At 36.4% G+C, this 22451-nt stretch overlaps 1 protein-coding gene across 6 annotated transcripts in view; it reads left to right on the top strand.

Moving 5' to 3' along the window:
- The window catches only part of LOC145684216 (protein lap4-like), a 378403-nt gene that overhangs the window by 343128 nt on the left and 12824 nt on the right, over nt 1-22451 (top strand). For 4 of the 6 annotated variants that reach the window (XM_081756294.1, XM_081756297.1, XM_081756298.1 and 1 more), the window contains 6 exons: nt 1480-1536; nt 5375-5474; nt 9494-9599; nt 11029-11139; nt 12230-12379; nt 20624-20836. In XM_081756294.1, the coding sequence (XP_081612420.1) occupies nt 1480-1536; nt 5375-5474; nt 9494-9599; nt 11029-11139; nt 12230-12379; nt 20624-20836 (737 nt within the window). The remainder of the gene's footprint in view (nt 1-1479; nt 1537-5374; nt 5475-9493; nt 9600-11028; nt 11140-12229; nt 12380-20623; nt 20837-22451) is intronic. The other 2 variants (XM_081756295.1, XM_081756296.1) reach the window with 2 other exon arrangements.

Below are 22451 nucleotides of genomic sequence, written 5' to 3'. Positions count from 1 at the left end.
GACGAATGTTAGATGAATACCTTAATATACAGAATAGGCCATAAGTCACTTTAAAAATGCATATGAAATGAATTATTTGTTAAGTAAGAAACTGCGAAATTATTACAAGTTGTGGGTTATCCAAGTCAACATTAAGTTAGCAACAACAGCAACTTAACATTAAGTTAGGTTCTCTAAGTCAAGTGTTCAAAGTATCGTCCATCATTTTCAAAGCCAAAACTATTTCTCTCAAGCTCAGAAGAACGTATTACATCTCTGATGATGTTGGATGATAATTTATCAAATTCAGAAAAAGTACCAAACAATTATGGCCCACCCTGTGTAGAATATAGGCTCTCGTAACTTTCGTTTCGTTTTATTTATTTATTTATTTATTTATTTATTTATTTATTTATTTATTTATTTATTTGGCCCTCCCCGCTCAGGTCTAGTGGCTAGCGCGTGTGCCTTTGGTAGGATTCTCGGTGGGAGAACACAGTTTCACAACCATTCACTTTCATTAAATAGGAGCTACGGTGGCTCAGTGGTAGTGTGTTCACGTCTGATGAATGGGGTGCCTGGTTCGATCACAGCTCACGGTAAATGGGCTTTGTGGTAGGCAAACACCATGTGCGTGGATTCTCTCGTTTCCTCCCACTTACTTCATTCCACCATTTTACTCGTTTTCATCTTCACCGTCTCCTTTAGCCTGAAGGGCAAATCCATGCGACCTTAAGCTAAAAATTTCATTTCGTTCTTCATTTATATATTTATTTATTTTCTTTTGTTAATTTATCCTGGGAAAATGGATTCGTCGACTATGTCTGAAATTAAATAAAACTGATGCAATACGGAAAGTTCAAAGAAAGATAAGGCATGACTGAACTAGGAGTCGGATTCCAGTCTCCAGGGTACGGAGCCGGTGCAATAACCACCACGCTACACGTCCATTCTGATCAGCCACACACACTTCTGCTCTTGAAGTGGGTGCTTAGCCTTTCAGACCACATGGTCTTTTCCACAATTTCTGAACTTAAGGGTTGTCTAATTTCATGTTAAATTGTCTTTACACTATTATATTTTCTACGAGTGCGAATTTGAAGAAAGTTTAGGGGATATAGTGTAAAGAAAAATTGGATGATCGCATTAGTTTTTATATAATGTGAAATTAGCCACCATAGATGGTCTATAAATGTAGGCAACTGTGTCCAGAGTCCAAAAGTTGTACAGGCGAAATTGTTTGGATCTTTCTTTCCTTCTCTGTTATATGAATAACCAAAAACTTCTGAAGTTTCATCTTATGGGTGATTTTGTACTGGCATCCTCTAGCAAAGTACCTAGAACGGTACATTTATTTATTTTTAATTCTGTGGTTGGTGTTAAATCACAACATGAATATTTGCAATTTTTGACTTCTTTTTCTTATTGTAGTATTTTTGAACTGAACTTCTTTCATTGTTACCTTATTTTTAATATACAAACGTATTTATTTATTTGCAGAAAAAGTATTCTCATTCCTGAGTCAAGATGAGGTGGAAAGGATGAAACAAGAAGAAGGTAATTACAATGCGAGAATTTATTTAATTATTTAAAAAAAAAATTAAGATAGCAACCTTCTCAGTTTAGCCTGTGTTCGTGGGACCATAAAAATGTGATTGTGTGTTTTTTATCAGATCTTCTAAAAGTATTGAGCCTTTTGCGCACGAGGTGGAGGTAGTGTCTCAAGTCCCAGAGTGTATGAGTCGCAGCGGGTCAGACCTAACGTCATTTGACAGCTGACAGTTAAAGCTAATAGATTTGAACGGAAAGTTGGAATTCTTGTAATCAAACGTACAGGGTGTTGCAAAATGAATATCGGAGTTTAAGGCTTTGTAGTACTTATTACAATTAACTTACAATTATAAATAATACACCCCTCTTGATGATGCACTGTTTCCTCTATGTGCCGTTAGAAAGCGCTAGTAGCAAAGATGGCGACTAGTTAATAGAAAGCTCTTTGTGTTTTACATTTTACAAAGATTGAATCTCTAGTTACAGTGCAACGAGCTTTCCATATTAAGTCAATTGTAATCCACCAAGTGAAAACAACATCCATAGATGGTATCATCAATTTGCAAACAGGGGGCGCGGTGGCTCAGTGGTAGAGCCTTCACCTCCGGTGCTTGGGGTTCCTGGTTCGATCCCAGCTCGCGCCGTGTGGACTTTGTGGTGGACAAACACCGTGCTCGTGGGTTTTCTCGGGGTTCTCCCGTTTCCTCCCTCTTTCTTCATTCCACCATTTCACTCATCTCTCATCATCACCGTCTCCTTTAGCCTAACCGGCATAACTGTGGGACGTAAAATTTCAATTTCAATTTTTTCAATTTGCAAACACCGGCTGTCTGTGCAAAAGGAAGAGTACGGAACTGCCAAGAATGACTGAAGAGCGTGTTGAACGAATGATCGAGTCTTTCACGCGTAGCCCAAGAAATCAGTTCGGAAGGCTAGTTGTGAATTAGCAATTCCAGTGATGTCTATATGGAGAATTTTAAGGAGCTTGAGGAATTTAAGAAAGAGGATTAAAGCAATTATTGCAACAAGGTTTGGGAAGAACTCACCTTTCGACTCCATGTGTGCCGTGTGACGAATGTTGTTCACATTGAACACTTGTAACGAAAATGGTTTGAGTTGCTCTTTCATTTGATGTATTATTTATAATTGTAATAAATACTACAAAGCCTTAAAACCTCAGTATTCAAAAAATGAAATGAAATCTTTGAGTTTTACATCCCACGCTTATGCCGGTTAGGCTAAATGAGACGGTGATGATGAGTAATGATTGAAATGGTGGAATGAAGAAAGTGGGAGGAAACGGGAGAACCCCGAGAAAATCCACGCACACGGTGTTTGTCCACCACAAAGTTCACTTGGCGGGGGCTGGGATCGAAACCGGGATCCCAAGCACCAGAGGTGAACGCTCTACCACTGAGCCACCGCGGCCCCGCCTCAGTATTCATTTTGAAACGCCCTGTATATTGTGCCGTGAAGATTAGTGAACTTTCTGGAAACTGAGCTACATTTTACACGCTTACTTCGATCAAAGTGCAAATGCTTCGCAGCCCCGTGAGAATTTTATGCTGTTTGTGGGCAAGATACGTTATCAAAATCAACAGCTAGTTGTTCATTTATGTGAACTAAGATAGTTCATTCACTTTCGTTCTGGAAATTTCGATGTCCAACCGAGCGAAGTAGCTCAAGTGGTAGAGCGTTGGCTTCGCATTCGGGAGGTCGTGGGTTCGAATCCCGCTGCCGACCATCCTGACTGAGGTTTTCCAGGGTTTCCCTCAGTTCAACCAGGCAAATGCCGGGATGGTACCTACTAAAACAGGCCCTGGCCGATACCTTCCCAAATCCTTTCCATTGTTATTGTTGTTGTTGGATATCCAGTGTAAAATGGCCTCTGAGCTGTATCTGGTGATTGTTAAATAAATAAAAAAAATAAAATAAAAATGTTCTCGCAATGGACAACCAATCACATCAAAAGTGGATGATATTCCGGCAAAGTAGAGCACAACCAACATGAAGAGAGTCATGGTACCGCAATGACATAAGCATCCATCACCAAATAGTGTTAAACCATTTGGAGAATGCGGGGGTCGCAGAGACTCAGTGGTAGAGCGTTCACCTCTGGTGCTTGGGGTCCCTGGTTCGATCTCAGCTCGCACCAAGCGAACTTTGCGGTGGTCAAAAACCGTGGGCATGGGTTTTCTTGGGGGGTTCTTCCGTTTCCTCCCACTTTATTCATTCCATCCATTTCTCATTGTTTATTTTATCATTTAGAGAAAGCGGGCTAGAAAAAAAGCTCAACCACATGATTTGACTCAAAAACATTTACTCGATCAAATTTCCGTCTACTAAAACGCAACGAACTAAAACTTTTTCTGAAGCGATTGATCACAAATGATAGCCTACGACTACAGTGTGCAAAAAGAGATCGTGGTCGAAGCGAGGAGACACTCCACACTGTGTGGCGAAGCCCACACTGACGCTCAATAAGGTTAATGTGTGCGTTTGGTGGAATTGGGAAGGGCATCGTGCATTACGAGCTACTGCTGCCGGACAGAACAATTAACGTGAACTTCTATTGTTGATCTTTAGCGCAAGTGCATCAAGCATTTCAAACAAAGCGGCCGGAACTGTTCAACAGAAATTGAAAGAACTTGGCTTGACAATGTCAGACTATCATATATTTCGGTTTCTATAGAACTTCCTGAATGGTGTTAACTTGAAAAGAGGCCTTTGAAAACCACATGTTAGTTTTTTAACGAGAAACTCAGAAGTTATATAGTGACAGGATTATGCTGTCGGAAAAGTGGCAGAAGGTTATTGAACAAAATGGTACATAATGTTATTTTAAAATATATTTGTAATGTTATTTTAAAATATATTTGTAATGTTATTTTAAAATATATTCTCAATTTTGATCTCCGAAGGTCCAATATCTTTCGACAATCTCATATTAATTCGTAAATTGACTACTTGTGAGAATCGGACTTTTTTTTTTTTCCTAGCCAAGAATAGCCAACTTATATAGAGGTTTCATTGTATTTGGAAGATGGAAGTCGGAGGATGGAGAAATTGTATATAATATATATGGAGCACAGGAAGAACGAAAAGTAATGTATTTATTATTAAGAAGTTTGACTTCGACTTACCATTCTTGTATTCCATTTTCGACAAGAGTCAGTCAGTGTCTTCAGTGATTAAAGTCAAATAGGAATTCCCCGTGGTAACTCCAGGATTAAGATCTAAAATAATATCTCTGGCCGATTCCATTTATCCTCGACTTCCATTTAGATTTAATATAGTTTAGAATGCAGGAAATAAGACAATGGTAGAGTCTACGGACGTACGCAGGGGGTGGACTCTGGGGGACCGGACCCCCCCCCCCCGAAATTTCGACTTTTGTGTAAATTGAGGCTAATTTTAAGGGCAATTTTAGGAATTTTAATATTAAATACCTTCATATTGAGTTTGGACCCTCCCCGAAATAAATTTCTGCGTACGCTACTGGTAGAGTCAGACTGATAGCATGCTTTAGATGGGTTGATTTGAAGTTTAGTGACCCTTTCAGCACCGAAAATACAAGAAATATAAGCTTAACGTGGGATTTGAACGACATGAGCTCCCACGCCGAAGGCGCGTCTCATGCGGCGCAGCGTGCCGCTGGTACAAGGCTTCTGGGATAGGCTGGTAAATAGGAGATAACTTCGGGTAGATCCTCTGTATATGAAAGTAGTTTTATGTATTTATTTTATTAAACTTTCCTGTTGTCAGTGACTCACGTAAATACTGCTTATAAATAAAATACTCGTTTCCAGTATGAGAATATTAATGTTGTGATTTGGTGTTTTAGAGAAAAAGATAGCATCGTTAACCAAAGATGAGTTGAAAACGTGGACGCAGTTAGATGATCTGGACGATGAAGAAGAAGATGGTCAGCAAGCACAAAATGAGTAAGTTCCAACAAATTTGTATCCCCTATATGCTGATTTTTCCTGTGTAATTATTCAAGTATTGTGTTTTTTAGTACTATTATGCTTGTTAAACTTGTTAACCATTCGCACACCAAGAGGCACAAGTTCTAAATACGTTTATAGAATTCTGAGGTAAATGTTTGTGATTATTTTGTCGTACCTTCCTGAATTTTCCTTTTAACAGGCTTCATCCCGGCGAAATTAAAATACCTCTTGATAATTCTTTTGTTGTAACTACTCTCAACTTCGGGGAAAAGCGAAGTAGTTTTGATTTTTTACTAGAGCTGAGATCGTGGACTTTTTTGTATTTGTGGAGAAATTGTGAGGACGTGTACCTATGAATTTACTTTTGTCACCATATTTATCAATGCATGAACTTGAATTGTGAAAGGTAGCTGAATTTAGTATTTGGAAACAATTTTCAAGATAGAATTACATAGCAGTTTTTACAGACAAAGAAATCGTTAATTAATCAAACTGAGTTCTGAAATATCCAACGTTTCCTTTCACTGTTCTTTAAAAGCCATTTGAAGAGTAATGAACTAAAAGTACAATCACGAACAAAAGTTCAATAATTAAGCTGAATAGCATCCGTTACAATACTATTGATTTAACTTAAGAGTCTTCATCCCGGCGGAATTAAAATACCGCTAATTTTACAGTAATTATGTGATACCTTCAAATAGATAAAAGATAATTGAAATATGGAACAAGAGCGCCCTAGACAATTTTATTTTGCGTGATGTACCGTTATCACAAGTCATCTAGTGGCTTTCCGTTTTCAGCTGTTTAGAAACGCGAAAATAAATGCCGATTTTCAAAATCGCTCGAAATCGAAAGCAGATAAGTGAGTCGTGATAACGGTTTCTCATGTAAAATAATATTGTGTAGGGCGCTCTTGTTCCACATTTCGATTATCTTTTAGCTATTTGAAGATGCCGTATCACATAATTACTGTAAAATTAGCGGTATTTTAATTCCGCCGGGATGAAGACTCTTAAGTTAAATCAATAGTATTGTAACGGATGCTATTCAGCTTAATTATTGAACTTTTGTTCCGTGATTATACTTTTAGTTCATTACTCTTCAAATGACTTTCAAAGAACAGTGAAAGGAAACGTTGGATATTTCAAAACTCAGTTTGATTAATTAACGATTTCTTTGTCTGTAAAAACTGCTATGTAATTCTATCTTGAAAATTGTTCCCAAATACTAAATTCAGCTACCTTTTACAAGTCAAGTTCATGCATTGATAAATATGATGACAAAAGTAAATTCATATGTACACGTCCTCACAATTTCACCACAAATACAAAAAAGTCCACGATCTCAGCTCTAGTAAAAAATCAAAACGACTTCGCTTTTTCTGAAGTTGAGAGTAGTTACAACAAAAGAATTATCAAGAGGAACATCATAGTAGAGCTGGAACCAATTTGATTAATATACTTGTGTTGTATTCTAAATCAGTAATCTTAGGTTTGTACGTGTTTAATATTTGTCAATGCCTGGTCATAAGTAGAGACGATTTTTTGGTGACACGCGAAAATACGAAATGTATCAGTTTTGTATGAAAATGTGTATCTAATATATATATATATATATATATATATATACAGGGGATAAACAAAAAAACTAAAAACACTTCATACAGGACACGTAAGTTTGGCCCTCCATTGTACAACACGTGTTGAGGTTGCCGATCGTTTTTTGTTTTCAATGTGTCATGTGGACCTTCCTCTTCCGTCAGCAGTAACCAGTTCGCCTGTGAGTGTCGTGGTGTGAAAGTGGTGCGGTCAAATGGGCGACCTGATAGACTTCCAAAGAGGCATGATCGTTGGTGTCCGTCTGGTTGGAGCTTCAGTGGCATCGTGGCGAACATTGTGGGGGTATCGAAAGGCACTGTGTCCAATATCACGAGGGCATACACAATTCATGGGCAAACGACGTCTGCAAAGCACAACAGTAGTCGAAAGACAATCCTGTCAGATAGGAACGGAAGGGCATTAAAACGGATTGTAGCGGCTAAAAAGAAGACCACTGCACTGAAAATTACGTCTAAACTCAATTCCGACCTACAGAACCCGGTTTCATCGAAAACAGTGCGACGGGAACTTCATAACATGAAAATTCATGGCAGGGCCGCTATCGCCAAGCCCCTGGTCACAGCAGTAAATACGAAGAGGCATATCCAGTGTGCAAGGACCACAAGGTGTGGACTCATGAGCAGTGGAAACACGTAATGTGGTCCGATGAATCGACCTTCACCTATTACGTCGTGTTTACGTATAGAGAACACCGTCCATGTCTATGATACAGACTGTCTGCTCCCAACTGTAAAGCATGGGGGTGGTTCTGTTACAGTATGGGCAGTGATATCGTGGGTTTCTGCAGGTCCCATCATAGCCGTGCATGGAATGATGAATGCTAAGGTGTATGAGGCCATTTTTGGGAACCAGGTTCTACCCATGGCCCAAATATTGTTCCTTGATGGAGATGGCATATACCAAGATGATTTGGCACCCTGTCACGCTGCAAAAACGGTGAAATCATGGTTTGAGGAGCCTGAGCAGGAGCTATCACACCTCCCCTGAGTCCCACAATCACCAGATCTGAACATCATCGAGCCATTGTGGTCTGAGTTAGAAAGGAGTGTTCGGTCTCATTACCCTCCACCAGCATCCCTTAAGGAACTGGAGCATGTTTTGGAGGAACAATGATACAAAATTCCACACACCACGATTCAGGGACTATATACGTCCATTCCACGTCGGATCCAAGCTGTTTTGGACGCAAAAGGAGGCCCCGCACCATACTAGGTATGATTTTCACACTTTTGCAAACGTTTTATATTTCTTTGTCCAACCCCTGTTGTATATATATATATATAATATATATATATTCACTATTTGTTAGGACATATAACGCTCGCGATTAAACACGAAATTCTGTCGAATTAGCGAAATTTGCAATAAGGCTAGATATTCCACGAAATTTACGCAAAAGTGACAAGTTTTCGACGATTTTAAGAATTTATTCATTACCATTATTTGGCAATTACTAGCAACGTGATGAAAATTTCCATTTTTCAGAAAATAGACCACCATGAAGTTTTGAAATTTTACATGCAGTTACAAAATGAGCTCTAAACGGTATCTACTGGTGAAGTGGATGGTGTGGAAGGAGTGTTGCGGGGTATGTTAAATGAGCATTCAGAAATCGCTGGAAAGTGTGTCCAACTAATGTATATATCAGTTTCGAATGTTGATGTGGAGAGGGCTCTTTCTTCTTACAAGACATACATACCAACAAAAGAACAAATTTAACACCAGAAAACATTGAAACAATGTTTACGTGTTATCTGCATAAGTAAACTGTGAACACTAAAGTAATTTTCTTTTATTAGTGTTATCTCTGTGTGTGTTTATTTATTTCTTTAAATGATAATTTTATTCAATGAAGATGCTTAGTGTAATTTTTGAAAAACTCAAAGTATTGTTTAATATAGTCATGCATGAGCTCATGTCATGATTGATGAGTGAAATTTGAGATGAAATAAAATGTAACTAATTGTAATTGCCAGGGAAAATAGTGTTCTTACATTAAATTTTTATTCACCGATTTTATCCCACTTTACGCATATTTTTATAACGAAATTACGAATTTTTATTTACCACAAAATCGTGTCCCTAGTCATAAATCAGTGCTTATAAAGTTTCAATAGGCACGACTATACACGTAAATAAAACATTTCTCCAAAATCCTATTCTTTCGTGGTTTTTTTACAATGACTACGATACCTGTTGCGTACATCCCATTCTATGTAAATCATAAATGACACATAACATAACCACAGTGTTTACTTTTCACAATTTTTTCAGTCCTTTTATGCAAGAAAGTGAAATTTTTGGAATACATTAAGAATTTCTTTTTATTATTCTTTTTTTTTTTATTCCATAATGTCCTACGTCATATAAAAACATAATGCTTATTTGTTTCAGCAATGACTTGAAGCAAGATCCTGGCAGCGCTCCTGGCCTGGCGAGTATGGGAAGCATACACACTGCCAAGGCAGAAAGAAGAATGAAAGAAAAACTTCAACAGGAGGTAATGCGGCATGTTTAGAAAAAAATTCAAAAACCCTTCTCATCTGCCTTCATCCATAGATTTTTTTTTTTTTTTTTAATTATTGCTCTTCACAATAAAATTGACAATTCCGTGATGTACGTGTTACTTGCATGTGTTGCATCTGTTTGTAACATAATCTAGTTTTATCCTAGTTCTTTTCAGCTAGTCATTTAAGAATCTATATATGTATCTCGCTTCAGTGTACTTAAAAGTCCAGTTCGAGGCATGCGATAACTGTATTCCAAAGTTCAATACCAACGGTTCAGTCGTTTTTCCGTTATTAGATACCACACAAGGTCACTTCCATTTTTACATATGGTTTTGTTGAAACAAATGACAATATTATAATATAATGGTGATATACTTCTGTACTCAAAAGCTGCTACAAAATTACTTTCTTTATGCGTAACATTGTAAAGAAATCTTTATTTTCGTCATCCTTTTTAAACGTAATAAAAGTTTGTTTTTGTGTTATATGGCCATGTTTGATTTAATTAAAGCACTGAGAAGCAAATTTCCGCGCTGCTGCGTCATAATACTTCTGATTTTATTATAAAGGCATGCAATATAAGGGACATTAACTAGATTTCAAGAAGAAGTCAATAGAATTACATTGTTAAAATTCAGTTCATTTTAAAGAAAAAGCAGAAATAATCCTCCATATATATCAGTGGCCTTAAAAATAAAGATGTCGTGTTTTTGTGTAATGAAAGAATTTCCTATAATCTAGTTAAGAGGCCTAATCATTGCAAAATTAAAATACCGCAAATTTTATAGTAATTATGTAATATCTTCAAATAGGTAAAAGATAATCGAAATGTGGAACAAGAGCGCCCTAGACATTATTTTGCATGAGGTACCGTTATCACAAGTCACCTAGTAGCTTTCCGTTTGCAGCCATTTGTAAACGCAATAATAAATGCCGATTTTCTAAATGGCTGGAAACCGAAAGAAGATAAGTGAGTCGTGATAACCGTATTTCATGTAAGATAATATTGTCTAGGGCGCTTTTGTTCCACTTTTCGATTATCTTTCTTCAATTTGAAGATATCGCATAATTACTGTAAAATTAGCGGTATTTTAATTTTACCGTGATGGGGCCTCTTAAGCATGTTCCAAATAATGAGAATGCAATTTGTTTTAGTCTTTTGTTAGATGAACGCAAATACTCTACCAAGGTTGCATTTCTATGCTGATTCGTTCGAAAATAATTTAGATGCCGATTAGCATTTTTTTTTTAATAATAATAATAATGCATTGTGTTTATGATTTAAGCAGTTCATTGTTGTGAATTGTCTTTAGCTGCATTAGAATTACTGCATGATGTTCCATGATTAATTTGCTTGCTTTGATTTTGTTCTGGATAATGCTTGCTTATGTATGATGATATGTTGTGTTCCACTGTCAGGGTCTGTTGGGACCGAACGATGAGCAAGAACTTTCGCCTGCTGAACAGAGAGCATTGAGAGCAGAAAAGCGTGCAGCATGGAGACAGGCTCGACTAAAGTCTCTGGAACAGGTGCATTATCATTTCTTTTTATTTACAGTATTCACTGTTTCAAAATTTTGAAGTTGATATTAATTTTAGCTGTTACTCTTTTTCTGACATTAATTTTAATCAATTATAGTTTCAAAGGCTTAATTTTAAATTCGTGAAAATTTTCATTAATTTTTCCAACTGTACATCCAAGGACTGACAATAGCGTGATACCAGTTTTCAAATACCATCATTGTACTGTCTTCCCGCGCTGTGTATTCAAAGAGTCTGAGTTCAACAGAGGAAAACTGCTTTCCGTGTAGAATCTTTTATCTTCCGGAACTAGTAGAAATCAAGAATCCTATAACTCTTCGTACCTCATGCTTGGCAGAATACGCAGTTTTGTCTTAAATATAAACGAAATTTGATCAAAGTAGTCTTTCAGTATCTTACTAATCTGGGTTAGAGTATGGACACGCCTTTGGTGCGAGCGATCTGTGTTTCGATTCTCGGTCGGGACACTCGGTCGGAAAGGTGTGAAAGTCTTTTTAGGCCAGTTATCCTGTAAGGTTTTTCGGGTTTTCCTCATTTACACCAGGCAGATGTCGAGATGGTACCTAGCATAGCGGTCGTTGCAAAACAGGAATTCCCATGGATGCGGTAATATGTGTGGACTCTCCATCTGCTCGTAGGGATCCCAGTTGGGCATCGACCGCTCCGCTTCCATCTGTACGTCATTCCAGTCGTCGGGTGTCACTTTTTGGGTAATCTTTTGACCCGACCCCGATATCTTTCCATATTCATGAGATATTTGACACCTCCGCATTTTCAACACCTTTTATGTGGAAATGGTGTCGTTTTTTGACCTCATGTTTATTAGACATTTTTTGCTTAGTTTCACGTTTATTGTCACCTCCTCCAGTTTGAGTGTATTATCTTATAACCCTGTATTAAGAATGAAAATTAGGAATATTAATATATAAGAACTGAGCGATTATTACTTTAGTATAAAGATGTTCACTTATACGTGAACAAACATTTCTTCTATCTAATGTGCAAATTGACTCTTATAATATCAAGAACTTGTGTGTTTGGCAATGGTTCTATATTACATAATATGTGTTCTTTGTAGGATGCTTTACAAGCGCAGATGGTGATCAAAAAGATGAGCGAAATGATCGAGGGAAAAGATGTAAAGTCTTCCAACCATGTGTCAGAGAACGAATGTGATCTCACCACTAACAACAACGAGACAAAAGCCGATTTGGAGAATAATATGTCTGTAAGTATTAAATGTACTTTATTTCAAATGAGAATAGTAAAATGTATTATTTTTATTACTAGCCATATGATTGCTAAACATTAAAGCTCATCACAAATTCACCTCAATTTTTATTATTATTATTGTTTTTTAGTTTAGTGAATAATTTTTAAGACAATGAGGAACATCAAAAGACAGATAATATCTGCAAAATACTGTTACATGAAGTAATAACTATTTTCAAGACTGTTCGTATAGTGTATAAGATTGGGTGCCCAGCAATTAAAACGTTATAAGCTGCGCACCCAAATGTATACATTGTGGGCCTTAATGCAAAATCGTTTTGACAAATGATAGCGCCATACTAAGGGTTTGACTTAACACATGGTTATGAGAAGTGTGTTCAGAATCTCTGATTAGCACGTAGTAGTTGACTAAGTTAATTACATGTAATTAATTCATTTAGAGCAGAGGGTACTCTGGTTTAGCCACAATAAACTTACATTATGAGAATACGAACGCAATTAATTACCTCATCTTTCTTTCCTTTCACCTCATCAGGTAAGTTAACTATGAAGCAGCTATTAAGATGAGTCCTCTACAATAGCAGAACCGTTTCTTAAAGTGAACAGTGAGAGATGAGTAGAAAATTTCCAGTTTTCTGAGAGATACATACAACTGCTCGATAAAGTATCGACCCTTATAATTACAACATAATCCTTCTACTGTTGCTAATATTAATTGACTTCTACTTATTCCCCCCCGTAAATACATCCCTCAGAAATGAATTCCTTAATTATAATTGGATTTCGTAACTATTTATAAGTTGTTAGGATGTCAAACCACAAAGAAAACATTTTGTATTCCATATATTTTCATTTTTAAAGACTACCAGAATCTATCGGTCACAAAAGTCACGAAATCAGAAAACGATCGTGAAAGTCACGAAATTTAGCTTTTGGGTCACGACAGTTTTTATCTGTACAAGTATAAGTTTAGACTGGAAAACTTTGTTCCATAAAAAGTCAAAATTCACCACCAAACATGTCTATGGTTGGCTTTAAACGCAAATCGCAAGCAAAACACGCTTCTACCGCATGCATGAAAATTCGACGCAATTTGCACCCAAATTCTCTCTTGAAAATGTTACTAAATTTTATGGTTTGGTTAAGAAAAGGTCACGAAATTTCAGATTGGAATTTTAGTAGACACCCTGACAGCGCATGCCCACGTCTAGATTTCCGTAGTTGCCAGATTTCTTTTTCTCACTCGAGGTATTAGGGTTATATTAGTTAATCATACCCAAATCAACTTATAAGTTAAACTTTAAGAAGATTGAATACCAAAAGGTACACACTCCTTAGTACATAGCTAATACGGCACTAATCGTGTGACTAACGCTTGGTTAACAAATTATCTCTAAATTTTGCCCTATATGAACACTTTTGAAAACAGTTATTACTTGATTTAATAGCATTTTGTAAATACTGCCTTGCTCACTTTTAATATTTTTATGTTTTTCATTTTTTTTTTAAGTTATTCACTAAAATTCAAGAAGCGAGAGTGAGCTTAGCAAGAAGCTTCAAAAGGTAGTGCCCCCCCCCCCCCCCCCAAAAAAAAAAGTTTCCAGAATTGTGTGATAAAAGTAAATAAATAAATGAAACTTCTTCCCTCCCTAATTACACTCAGTGTGCTATCAGTGTAAATACTCAGACAGGAATGAAAACAAATCTGGATCTGTAGCTATTGGAACTATCTCCAAAAGTTACAAGATCTCCGAATTTGTCTAAAACAGAAAGATCTTTCTTTGGCTTCGCTACAACCTATAGTGTTCCATAGTAGCATTTTTCAAACTGTGGCCCGCAAGGGTTTTCTGAGGTCTACCATTAAAATCCTTTTAAATTGATCTTTATCAGTGCAAACAGGTCAGGAAAAAATAAAAATTCAGTCGAATTATGGATCACAAACTGTAGTTAGGAATCTCGAAAGGTACATAGATTATAACATTTAATAAGGTAAAGATCTCACAAATTCTAATAGCTTGTTTGAAATATTATTGATAACCTTCAATTGTTTTAAAGAAACTAATATGCATTTCTTCTATTAATATCTATAATTTAAGGAATTTTAGTGAAAAGTATTTTAAAATTATACTATATACTGATTATAGTGATCTTTATTATGAACTTCCTGCTTCGGACCCGGGTTTCGGCACCATTTTATTATGATTACTGCAAAGGATCCCAAAGATTCAAGGCAAAGGATTCTAAGTTCAATTCCCGAACTTGGTTATTAGGTTAGTATCCTTTGCCATCCGCAGTAATCATAATATGGTTTAGTAGTATAAAGTTCGTTACAGAATAACTGCACCACCTAAGAAAAATCGATACATTTAGTGTATTGTTCCATATATTATAAAGGGTATTATTTAGTATATCTTTAAATTGTTATGCATTGCAATTACAACATACAAGTTTGCTGTTCTATCTATTACATATATATATATATTTTTAAGTTAGATTCAAATACCATGTATTACATAATAATACAATATATTACAAATATTAACTTTTTGTTATACACAGCTGTCTGTGAGATGGATGAGCTCGCCAGGTCGATAAATACACAGCCGGTTGCGAAACGGTCTGAGCCATCGATATATTATTTTCCTTTTAGTTCTAGTTTTCTGTCAATAGATGAAATTACTTGTCATGTACAGTTTTAAAGCTGAAGAAACGATCTTTCGAATGGTGTATCATACATGTGTGTTGTAAAAATAGTATGCTTAGGGGTTAATACAATTAATACAAAAAAAAAAAAAAAAAAAGTACATATATGTTTTCATCCATTGTGTATGAACGTATATTAACTCCACATTAATGGATATAAAAAGTACTACTAAGTGTATAGAACCCAAAATTGTGTAAACACAGAACTCAGTATGTTGTATGTTTCCTATCTGCAGCTTTCAAAGTTGTCAACCTCTTCGGCATGCTGTGTACGAGAGATTGGCACACAAAGATATGTCTAACTCATGAAACCAACCTCGCACAGTAGCTTCAGTAAGCTCTTTCCTTGCTTGTAAATATTTTTCTGAAACTTGCGAGATATGGTGTACAACAAGATATGGCTGATATCTGGCGAGTTTAGTGGATATACATGTCTGAAAGCCATTTCTTAACAACCGCAGCTCTGTGATACGGCACATTATCGTCTTAAAATGTGAAATAATCTTAAGGTCCCACGTGAGGAATAATCTTTTGCATTTGGTAAAAGTTTACGATATAAAGTAATCCATGTAATACTATACGTTAACCGACCTGATGCAAATTTCTAATCTTCCGAGAATTTTCGACGTTAAACAACCTGACACTATTACACTCTTACTAAACTTCTGTGTCGGTGAAATGCAGTCACCATTAAGTTCACAGTTAGAGATGAATGTAATTCTAAAGCACCGTAAACTTTTTTTTTTTTAATAAGAGAAAATCATATGTTCTCCCTCTTCAATATCCCACGCTTCGTGCATGCTAAGAAAATGTGTTTTGTTTCTTAAGGTGATTTGCGTATATCGGCTTTTTCTTGCCGTTTGCTTCCGAATTTCTCGGTCCTTAGCTATTTAATAACTCTTACCTAGCTTGCACTAACACTAGTCTCATCAGACACAGTTTGAGCAATTTGTCATAAAAGATGCTTTGCTTGTCAGAGCTAGCGTCTTTATTTTTCTGTGTATCCGAGGGCTTGTTTTCCATTTTCGGCCACACTTATCTCAAAGAGAACTTATTGAAAATCATTTGCTTTTCAACAACACTATCAGTTTTGTATGATTTAGTTCCAAGTTTTTGTGCAATCTAACGTGAAATAGCGGCTTAACGCAACACCAGTATTTTTCCGTGCTTATGAGGAGTGTGTTCCTTTAAACTTTGCCCATTTTCAACACAATAACTATTTAATAACAATTAGAAAAGCACTGGTATGACACATACAGATCATAAACAAAAATTCACAAGCACAAAAGTCCACCCACGGAACTAATTTTGATTAAAAATATTCAGCGAGTCAACATTCACGTGTCTAAACGCGAGGCAGCTATTTGCAAATAGAATGTAGTGCGACCTGTTGAGCAAAGAGCAGACAAAGTGCACAAGCTATAATGTAGAATAATTGTTTAATATTATCAGCCCTTTTAGAGACAAAATTGATAAACAGTTTCCTAACGAAAATGAAAATTCAAGTATTCACAAATGGTGCAGTTATCTTATAACGGACTGTATACATTACATTCACATGGCATTCATTACGTTGCAGTGAAAGTTAACCTCAGGTTACTTCAGTTAAGATTAATATCATGAATAAATAACGCATTATCTCAATATTTACAGAAACACAGTTAATGTAAGTATTGGAAATGACCTAAATAATTCTTTAATTTATAGACCAGCTTCTCAAATCTCCTTCAACAGATAATGTTATGTCATGATAAAGACAATACAAAATAAAGAAAGGGTTGCAATTTATGGAAATAGGTTACAACTTCTAAAATTGTCGAGAAACAATGTACCTTTTTCTAAGGCAAGATTATGAAATGTATCTCAGTTCTGATGTAATGGCACGATTCTGGAAACTTCCTTGAAACTACTTCATATGTTTGTGAATGATGATACAAATAATTTCCATAATTTTTTTCAGCATCACTTTTTTTTTAACATATAACTATCTGATTAACAAATTTATGTGAGTTTTTATCTGTTTTACCGAACTACCCGATGAACTACGGGGCATATTGTATTTGAGATAAGTTGAAAAACGTGTGTTTCCGTACTTCGGTAAGATACGAATAGATTCTTGGGAATAAACTGAAGTAAAGTAATAATTGAGGTAATAAAGATGAATTAAATACACCAAGTAAAGTTTTGTGAGTGTAAAATGAAATTGTGTACAGTAGAAAGAAAGTGTGCAACATGAATGAATGAACTGAGAATGTTATAAGTTTCTTCTGGTAGTGTATTGTTTCTGTACATGACAGGGGTTTCTCATGTCATCACATCAGTTTCGACATGCAGTACTTGTATCTACGAATGTGTGTGGAAATGTACACTCGGAGACAAAAGAAAAAAACTCTAAATATAAAAATAGGCAAAGATACTTGGAATTTAGGAGTTAGGTCTACTAGAACTCCCTTATATATTTACCCTGTTCTTAGTGAATCACCCCAGTATTGGTTAGATATAGAGGATCGAAAATTGAGAATTGAGTTTGTTGGCGGAGGTGATATTCAAACCGGAAGTGGTGGAAATAAGCCTTTTCCGGTTTTTACGTTGATCGCTATACAGCAAAAACGGCAATAGGTTACGAGAAGCGATTTCCTACATTCAATTAAGCGTGCTAAGAATACATTTCACCTCCATCCTAAATTCTGAAGAAAAAAAAAGTCGAAGTGATATAAATCCACTATAACTTCCGGTTTCAGTATTAATCTCTCATAGTGGAAAAACGATAAAAGATAACGAGAAGCGCCTTTTTCGTACCGAAATCGATTTAGCGTACTAAAACTAGGTACCATCTTCTCTCTTAACTCGCTAATCAAACCAGAAGTGGCGGAAATCAATCTCAACCATTTCCGGTTATTTAACGTTGATCGCTATAGATTAAAACGTTAACAAATAACGAGAATATTTTTTTACAATAAATTAAGTGTTCCAAGACTATATTCCATCTACATTGTAATCTGTCTATTATAACCGAAAGTGACAGAAATCAACATTTCCGGTTTCAACGGTGATACTATAGAGTAATAACTGTAACAGATAGAAAGAAGCAGTTTTCTGCAATCAGTTAAGCGTCCCCAAGAATAGATTCTGTTCTATCTCTCTGCTAAAATTGGAAGTGGAGTAATAACTACCAATTCCAGTGTCAGTATTAATTGCGAAAATTTCTCGCAGTACAAACCAAACTCCTTCTCGTGGTGTACACATCACACTGCTGCTTGTTTCAATTAAACAAAAGGGATTCATAGTGATTGTTCGGCACCAAATGTTCAGCACGCGCGCTTTGTGTGTATATGATCCCGGATTCGATTCCCGGTGCGGGTTCTTGTCCCGGATACAAAACTAGTAGTGAAGCAGTAAATCTCAACTCATATAACCTCTGTGCTGAAAAGGGATAATAATCAATCAAACACTGCCGGGAGAAGTAATGTCTAGGATATAAACCGAATAATGAGTAGTAGTTCTGATATCACTTGAATCTATACGGTCTCGATGCTTGAGAGGAACGTAACATTAAATCACAAATCACAAATACGAAGGAAAGTACACTTAACTCCAGCGGGATTGTTATATTGTATTATCTGGTTGACCTTTATATGGAGCGGACTATAAGAAACTAAACCTTCTCCGCAGGTTCAATGATATAATGGAAAAAGTGGGGAAATCCGCCGGTAATTTGCACCAGTCTCCACAAGTATGGTGTCATTTCGAATAGTACGATAGTAGAAGACATCGATCTAACGTTATACTTGGTATTCCGTTCGGATTTTGATCCTACAGCACATCCTTTAGAAAGTATTTTGAACTCGAGTGTACATCTTTTAACACCTATCACTTACTTTGGATCATCGTGTGTTTCCGGTCTTTCATATCAGTCAGTTTCATCCATCAACGCGTGATACGCATTTTTAACATATTTTTGATCTGGTGTGAGGGTTTGTATGAAGGTTACTTACTAAGCCATGGGAACTTTTTTTTTTTTTTTCGGGCATACATTGCACAACAGAAGTTCAAGATATATATGTGTGGGAAGAGAGAAAATATATAACGACTTTAGTGTACTTAGTAGGGAGATGATAAATCAAAAATGATTGAAATGAAATGAAATTAACGTCCACGATTATGCCTGTTAGGCTAAGGGAGGGAAGTTGTGAAATGAGAGTGTGGGAGGAAATAGGAGTACTCGAGAAAACCCACGGACATGATGTTGTCCACCACAAACTTACTTGACCGGCGATCGAACCAGCGATCCCCACGCACCAGATGTAAGCGCTCTACAACTGAGCCACCGTGCCCCCATCAAAGATGATTGAATTATAGGAGATGATAAATGAAAGACAGTAGCAGAAACATTCGAAAAACTTGATAATAATTACCACATTAATACCCTTTCAAGTAATCACCCACTGTCAGTTGCCTGCTGCCTTCGGTGAATAAGACGGGAGAACCCCATCTGCTTCACTTTATTCGAACCTCGTACTGGAAAGTGATTGCAACTTCTTGTGTGCGGAAGCGGTTGTTGCTGTTTTGCTGTAATTATGCAGGTGGTAGTTGCAAAGCGACAAGTACGGTTATTGTGGTGAATACTGTAGAACTACTGATCTTTCCGTCCGAAAAATTTCAGGATCACATGACACATCTTGTAGCGTGCCCATTTTTTCATTTCGTTAGTTCATGTACCACTAACTTTGCAGCAGTCTTGCGCATCTTTAGATCCTCTCGTGAAATTGTGTACACAGCTGCTTGGGCAGTTCTTGCATATGTTTGTAATTCCAAGATCGTCTTCTGCGAATGCATCGGTATGGGCACGAACAGCGCGAGTCTGAGCAGTTATTGAGTGTCAGATCTAGGTAATCTTTTCATGTTAAAATACTGCAACATAGCTGATAACATTTCTATACGACAGAACATGTTCTCTTAAATTTTCGTAAGCTCTGAATGCTATTCCTATCGCTAATTACTGCCGTTTTATGCAGGAACTCTGTGAAAACCGAATCATGTCCATTTCCTACGACGCGACAGTTCAGCTCACACCGACGTTTGCAGACATTAACCTTCATACTTCTAGTCCGTTATCCATTCTTCCAGAGTCCTAGAAAGTACAGAATTTCCCGTGTCAGTGACATGCCATGAATACTTTCTGCATTGATATATTAGCCGTCGCGATTTACGCTTCTCCACTTAATATCACAAAATGTTCGAAACTAGGATGAAAAATGCTTATCGCCCGTGACAGTTGAAGCTGACTGATCCGAAAGTTAGGGTCATACTACGGCTGCTAAAATAGCTGATGGAATATCTTAAAGAATATCTTCACTATGTGTTGTGGACTTCGTGTGTATGTGTATATGTTATTCCTTTTGTCATAAATGTAAGGTGTAGAGATCGAAAGCAAATGAGTGAGAGAGAGAAAAGATAAAAATATTGTTTGTTTATATCTGTGAGTGTGTGTGTGTTTAGACCAACTAACCATCGTCCCCGCTTTGTTTTCTGCTAGTTCCATCATGCTCCTCAAGCAACCTTAAGGCCCTCTAGTGACGATTTCCCTAAATTGTACTTGAGAAGCACAGATGGTTCAACAAGAGTTCGGGAAACCGAAAGAGTTGTCGGAGAAACAGTGACTCAAAAAACCGAGGAGTTCATAGACGAAGTAACGGGGGAACGAAAAGTGCGCACCGTAGAGTACATAGAAAAGCTGATTGAACGAGAGGTACAGGTTTCACCCAGAACACTAATTGCACGTTTTGTACTTTTTTAATTATTATTTGGCCAAATGCACTGCTCAGAACACACAACTGTCACTGTGGTGCTCCCTCTCTTATCTGTCTCGTACACATCTGTATCGTTGAGTGTGTATTTGTAATGTTTTTTCCAGCTGCTGAAGTGTTCCAGAAATTGGCTGGCATGCAGTATATATATGTATATATTGAACGTTAATGATAATGCTTGACTTGGGCGTAGTAGTATATTGTTTGTTCCGGTTGATAGAAAGGTTGGTACTGGATATTTGACCTCTGTAAAGAAAGAGCACCTACGTTTTTCACAAGTTTTGATACTGTATCTGGGAGTACTCGAAAGTCCTGGCTTATAGGTCTTCAATAATTCTGTAAAAATCATAAGGCAATTTTGCCTCAATGTGAATATAGTTCTTCGTTAAGTAACAGCATTCTTTGCTACTAGTAATGAAAACAGTCTGTTGACAAAAGCCATCATGCTTCCTGAAAAAGTACAGCAGATTATAGTCTATCGTAAGAAATCGTATAATATTTCCAGTTTTTGATTGATTATTGCAACAAATATAGAAGGAACTCTAAATGTATTGGTAAAATTAGAAGAATAGTGAGAAACTAAGCCAAAATTTTAGGGGTGGTCGCAGTAGACATGTCATTAAAGTAAATAATAAAAAGGAATAGGTAGAAAATATTCACGTAAAAAGAGAACCTTATTAAATTTTACTCTAATTTAATTTAATTCTACTCTAAAAGTGTCTGTTTTGCTGTTAATTTACTCCCAAACAAATAAGACCAATTAAAAATATCCTTAAAATAGGATTAGAATATATATAGTATTTTGTCTTTCTTCAATATGCCATGCTATGACATGCTCTACGAGAATAATGCATTTCCATAATAAATATCAGGTCCATTTTCCAAAATTAGGACGTCGGAATGACTCAATAGTAGCGTTTACCTGTATAGAATATAATTGTAGCAAGTAGGCTTGTTTCTCACAGTTATTACCTACGGTAATTGAAACTTCATTTCCGATTGGTTATCAAACCTATTTAAATAGAACACGGACACTGAAAATTCGACTATTCTAGCTCTTTTTGTTGCTATAAACCAACACAGTGTTGTTGGATTTTCTCTGGATCGTTTGAATTAATCTACGGCGCAGTCCAGGATAAACTTCGGGAAAAGGGAGCATGTAAAGTCAGAATCACCAGTATTACTAGATCGGAATTGTAATTGCTACAAAAATTTTGGATAAATGCTGTGCACAGTTTATATTGATTGATAGAATATTTTAGTGAGCAATGCCATTCTTTTACCTGATAGTTGATACAGAATAGAACTTGGAATACGAATCTGAAACGGTAATTGAAAAGAACTTCTAAAAATCTAATCTTTACTGTAATAAAATCTGTACAAAACGCTTCCGAATTGCGCGTAGGGTAATAATAAAATATTTTTTTAAAAAAATCACGTTGTAATTTTCACTAAGTGTCGTATTATTTTTTGATCATTTCGAAGAAATCCAAAAATAGTATCCAGTGAAGTAGTATTGATAGATTTTCCGTTGTAAAAACGTAGGTACTGTTTTAT

Source organism: Thermobia domestica, chromosome 4, assembly GCF_964235325.1.
Source record: "Thermobia domestica chromosome 4, izTheDome1.hap1.1, whole genome shotgun sequence".
NCBI lineage: Eukaryota > Metazoa > Arthropoda > Insecta > Zygentoma > Lepismatidae > Thermobia > Thermobia domestica.
Note: the sequence above shows the minus strand (reverse complement) of the source record. Positions and strands in the feature narration are given on the sequence as shown.